Source organism: Triturus cristatus, chromosome 4_2, assembly GCF_964204655.1.
Source record: "Triturus cristatus chromosome 4_2, aTriCri1.1, whole genome shotgun sequence".
NCBI classification, from domain to species: domain Eukaryota; kingdom Metazoa; phylum Chordata; class Amphibia; order Caudata; family Salamandridae; genus Triturus; species Triturus cristatus.
The window spans coordinates 324,959,863-324,965,862 of NC_140586.1; the positions used below are offsets into that span (position 1 = coordinate 324,959,863).

General features: G+C 45.5%; 1 protein-coding gene across 1 annotated transcript in view; it reads left to right on the forward strand.

Moving 5' to 3' along the window:
* The window catches only part of IVNS1ABP (influenza virus NS1A binding protein), a 34,243-nt gene extending 31,329 nt beyond the window's left edge, over nt 1-2,914 (forward strand). Inside the window, exon 15 of the mRNA XM_085601688.1 lies at nt 1,829-2,914. Coding sequence (XP_085457814.1) covers nt 1,829-2,082 — 254 coding nt within the window. The 3' untranslated portion in view covers nt 2,083-2,914. The remainder of the gene's footprint in view (nt 1-1,828) is intronic.
* Nucleotides 2,915-6,000: the final 3,086 nt, after the last annotated feature.

The following is a 6,000-nucleotide window of genomic DNA, read 5'->3' on the forward strand; positions in this document are numbered from 1 at the left end:
GGTTGCGTTTACCAGGGTGGGCTGAGTCAAGGTACCAAACACTGCAGCTGCATCAGCAAACTGCAGGTCCCAGCATGCATCTCTCACGGCATGTTGGGGGAGTGTTCCTCTCTCAGATTCCATGTATCCCTTTCTGGGTCCTGGAATAATTAAGAACGTGGCTCCAGTAAGCTGAAACATCGCTGTAGAAAAGAAGCTTCTTTCCTGGGTCCCCACGACTCCTCAACTGCATATACCCCAGTTCCTGCTGACCTGAAATCGCCGTGACCCAGGATTCCTCCTTGAAATCACGGACTGCTTGGTTGCAGCGGCACCTTTGCTGGATCTGGATGTGGTGGGTCGGAGCTCAACCAGCACCCTGGAAAAACGTGAATTTGCCGAAGCTGCCCTTGTGACTCTGTCCACTTGAGGCGGTTCTCCTCCAGCACGCCCGGGGCCAGCGCACAAATATGCCACACAGGATTCTCACAGTAGGAAGAACCGGAGGGACACAAAGGGAAATCCAGGTAAGTAGCTTTATTTTCATCGGAGCTGAGGCATGACTCGTTTCGACAAGTGTATTTTTCAAATGCCTGCTGAAAGAAATGCTTCCCACCAGCTCAGAAGATTTTTTATTTTTTTATTTTCAACCTGGATAGGTCCCAAGTCGATTAGAAAGTCTGATCGACTTTTCATTAACTATGGGTCGATCAGAACAGGTTTTCCAGCCTCAAAACGATCCATCTCCAGGTGGATAGTTTCATGCATCAAGTTAGCTTATCAATTAGCACAAAAGCCCCTTGGGCCTGCTCCCAAGGCTCATTCCACGAAGGGAAAGGCGGCTACGACTGCTTTCCTTCAGAACGTGCCTATCTCTGAGATTTGTAAGGCAGCAACTTGGAGGTCCGTCCATACATGTACTACTGTCTAGATTCCGACACCAGAGCATACACCAGAGTAGGCCAAGCCTCCTTGAGGATCTGTTTAACAGCTGATTGCTGATGTTCTATGTTGGGTCCTCCACTCATTTGCCTGCGGGCGGAAGTTGGGGCTTGCTATTCTAGTCAGTGCTTATGACTATTGACGAGGATCCCCTGGAAGAGGAGGATAAGTTACTTACCTGTAATCCTAGTTCTCTTCCAGGGGTATCCTCTTCAAAGTCTTAAGCAACCCTCCCAGGCAAAAGAGAATACTTCATGATTAAATCATGTCTTTATGCCCTGACCTTCAGGATTACGCAAATAACTGACCTGTCGCCCCAGAGGCATGATGGGAAGCTAGGGGTCATAGCTACCTTAAAGGCACGGTGCCAGTTTTTGCGTGAATGCTTTCATTTTCTATGCTATTGGTTCACAATGCAGCCTGGAGGCTAACAATTTCTGCTTTTTTGCATTTTTTTCAGGTGGTTTACTCCTGCGGTTTATACATGCATTGTGTTGCAAAAGCAGTTTTTATTTGTTATTGCATTGTTTAGCCTCTTAGATGGGGGGGGGGGGGCTGCATTGGTATGAGGAAAAATGATGTGTATATGTATGTATATTTATGAATGTGTATGTATATTGTGTGTATATAGTTTTCATATATAATTTTTATTTCTGCGGTCCCTGTGCGTGGATGTCTGTCTGACCCCCCACCCCCCTTCCCCTAATGCATGTTCTCTTTAAACAGATCATTGGTTAAGAAGGTTATAGTGATCTCAACGGCTTGCATATTTTACTTGGGTAACCAGTTGCCAGAGACTTCTAGTATAAAAAATCATGTGTAGGTAGCAGATATTTTCTTCAGTTATGTATATACTTAACAAAGATGTATTTTTTTTTCTTTTCTTTTTTTCCCTTTTCCTCTGTAGGAAAAATGTTTGTTGTTGGAGGCTTTGATGGCACACACGCTCTTTGTTGTGTGGAGGCATACGATCCTGCCAAGAATGAGTGGAAGATGATGGCAAGCATGACTTCTCCAAGAAGCAATGCAGGAGTCATAGCCTTGGGAAATACTGTGTATGCAGTTGGAGGATTTGATGGCAATGAGTTCCTGAATTCCATTGAAATGTATAACCCAGCATTGAATGAATGGAGCCCCTTCACCAAAATCTTCAAATTATAATTGTTCCTTTCAAACTAACAGGCTTAGTGATGTAATTGTGTTTTAGTAGAGGTGAACATGTGAATAGGGGGGGAGGGGGGGGTATAGAAGTTGCCAACAGCAACGCTAAGCTTTTGCATATTGCATACTATTGTGTTGTACATATTTTTATTTTGGGCCGTAAAGGATTGTTTCTGAATACTAATTTTAGTATTTTTTTTCTTTGTGGAATATGAATTGTAATGCAAAATATGAAATGAGAACTGAGTAGCTTCCCAAAGGATTGTTTTTGCTAATTTGCACATGGAGCTCTCCCTCTGTAGTGCCTTTGGCTTATGGAGGAGGGGAAGTAAGAGGTTGGGAAGCAAAGCATTTTTTCTTGCCTTTTCAGTAAAAAAGAAAATGAAGCCTTATATTAAAAATAACTATTTTTCATGAAATGTTGGCACCTGCAAATAAATTGCCTTTTTGGAGCTGTTTTTTTGTACTTCATAAAAATATTTTACATTTTAATGGGTAGGCAGCAGATGCATATGGTTGCTGGAGCAGAGGCTCAATTTCACAGCTTTTGGTAGAAAATATTTAGTTCTATGCCAGGAACTTATATGCTATTTGCTTCTGTTATCTTATTTTGGTATTGAACTCTGTATTTGATTTCAATCTAGTTTCTAAAAGAAATAAGTTGTGTACTTCAGCCAGTACTTATTTTGACATTCAGACAAACTTGAAAGTGCATTTAGCTGTAGGCTTTAAAGTGTCCTCTTAAAGCCTTGTAAAGTATAATTGTAACAGTGGTTAATTTAAACATTTTCTCGAATAAAACTTTTATACATTCAACTGCTTAAAAAGCAAACTAGCATGTCAGTCGTGTTTTGACTCTTCCTGACACTAATTGTAGCATCGACATTCTCCCTCGGTTGTTTCAGAATCATTTCCAGGCTAAATCACAGAACCCTTAAACAATTGTGCTCAGCCTTTTGGTGCCTTCCTTCTGTTAAAGTTTTGGAGCATGAATTGGTTCTAGATTACCATGTTGTGAATTAATCTGCAAGTGTGTCCAGGAATCTTCTCTGCACTTAAAACTTTTTCTTGTGGGACAGGAATGTCCCCTGCGTGGGGTATGGCCATGTTCCTTGCCCCATGTGCTTGACTGCTTGCGACTCTTGTATAACTCTAATCTAGTGTGTGCGTAGAGGTCTAAATCTATCCAGAATTATGTGAAGTCCCATATCTTAAGGGTGCCCATGGTGTGGTGCGCCCTTCTGGTTGTAGGACAAACCAGTGGTGGCAGCATACTGTGCTTTATGCCCTTATAGTTTGGCCATCAAGCACACACAAGGTGATGGGTGTAATGCTTGTAATAAGTCTAAACACTGGCAATCACTTGGGGTAGTACTTGACCCATAATTCTTTTGCCCACCTTGGCACTTTAGTTTGGACCGATTCATTTGCAAATCAGTCTAGGCTGCTCCTATAGGAACAGTACTGCCAGGACAGGCCTTCCGAAAACTGGAACACAAGGAATTAAAGTAATGTTTCTCCCTGATTGGGACTTATCAGTTGTGTGGAGCTTGGTTCCAGTGGCAGTGTGTACTGTGCATACCCTTGCCACTCCATGGTTGTATATCAAACACAAAAAGTGATGGAAGGAATGCCTGCAGGAAGTCTGTCAGGAATACCTGTTATGCAATATCCACAGGAGCAGGTGATGGTCCAAATGCCCCTCTACCACCACCTGGGCGGAATTCCTGTGTAATACCCAGCGTCAGATACCAGCAGGGGATGTGGAACAAAGACACTAGCTCCAGAGATGAGTGCTGCTTCTACTGCTTACTAGCTGTTCTGCTGGTCTTGACAGCAAGTTCTGCACTACCAGGCACCTGCAGTTAGGAACATATTCATCCCATGAAATATTCATGTTTGAGGCATATGAGCTGTAGATTGTATACTTTAGCATAGATCGCCATCTGGTGTTGGGCTCGGATGTTTGCAGTTTGTTTTTGTCGCAGTGTTTGTTAGTCACAAGATGGGGGACTCCTTATGGTGACAGTGCGCATGGGCATCGACTCCATCCCCAGATTATTTTTTTCTGCCATCTGGTTCGGATGAGACTTTTGCGCCTGTGTCGTAATCGAAACCCCCTTCAACGCACAATCACTCGATGGTATTGTTTCGATCGCGGTTTCCCTTTCTCAATGCACATCTTCTACTATTGAAAACTTTGATTCGGGCCGTTGGCCTACCCGCGCCGATCACGACCGAAGTCGATGGAACGTACTCCCCTTCAGGAAATGTCCCCAGTGTAGTACTAAATTCCCACCGTCTGACCTACACCCAGTGTGTAATCTTTGCCTCTCTCCAGAACATTGAGAGGATACTTGTGAGGCTTGTCTATCTTTCAAGTCTAAGACGACCATTCGTGATTGTCTGGCTCGACGCAACGAAATGTCCTGAGGAAGTGGCTCAATTCCGGACATTTTCCATCCAGGCCCAGACAGCCTTCCGGAACAAGCCCAGGAGGAACAGGTCTAAGTCTCTGAAGCAGATGACTCCGACGAGGAAGACTGTCACCTCAGCGGACCATGAGTACTGAGACCCCCTCCCTGCCCAAGCCCATACCAAAGGCTCCGGTAATGCCTTTGCCACAGGGCCAAGCTCCACACCGATCGAACATTTCAAATGCCCCGCCCTCTGGCCCGGCTATGAAAATCAAAGACAAGCCTTCTGGCTCGGGCTCAAGCCAACCACACTCCGGTCCCAAAAAACCACCTCTGGCACCAAAGTCCAAGTCCTCCGATATGTCACGTCCTCATCCATCGGCACCAGAAAACTCTCAAGCGCCAAAACAGTTGAAGGACAAACCCTCAGAGTCGAAGCAAGAAGATAAAACTTACACACCGAAAACCTCCGAGCCGAACCAAAGGATAAACCTTTGATGCCTAAACACCCCAAACAAAAGCCTCCGGAGCCGAAAACTACACTGAAGTCTTCGGAGCGGGAAAAATCTTCCAAACCATACACTGTCCCTATGCCTAAACCGTTTAAAACTCGGAGAACAATCTTTGGCTCTGAAACATCACCAGATCCAAAGAACTTTGTACCGGATCCAAACCAGAAAACAATTTGGAAAGAATATGACCAGTTTTTGGATGGATAAAATGAGGAAACTGGAGCATTTTCAAATTACCAGTTCCTGCAAAACAAATGGACATGGGCACTAATTCCTCTCCACCCCTACACCTTCTCTTCCACTTACTGATCCCAATCTTCTGATCGCACCAGTACACTCTCCAGAACACACTTTCCCACGTTCACCACCAGAGGAGAGTGATGATGGAGACGGACGGACAAAGGGATGATAACAGTTCCACAATGATGATTTCCCCCCACCCCACAGGAGCCAGATCCATGGACAGACTATAACGCAGATCCTGACTTAACAGACCCAGATCTTTATCCCTCTAAGCCACGGGTACTCATAGTACGGCCCGCGGGCCGTCAGCGGCCCGGCAAGCCTTCCTTGGCGGCCCACGGACCTTGCAGACATAGTGCCTGTGCCCTGTTATTGTCAGCGAACACCGCCGGTTACAGCAGCGCGGAGCTGTGAGGCCGGGCAAATCTTTTAAAGGCCATTTACTTGTTAATGAGGCTTTTTTGTATTTCACCTCTTCTTAGCGCCCCTGCATCTCCCCTCTGATTGAGTGGAGATGCAGGGGCGCTAAGAAGAGGTGAAATACAACAAAGCCTCATTAACAAGTAAATGGCCTTTAAAAGACCTGTGAAGTACTTGGGTGCGGCGGCCGTGTGTGTTCCCTGGAAGCTGTCAGCGAGGGATGAGGTGACCGAGGACAGCAGGGTGAGGTGATGGAGGGCAGCAGGGAGTGAGAGCAGGGGGTGAGGTGACAGCGGGAGGAAGACAGAGTGCGACAGAGGGAGGAA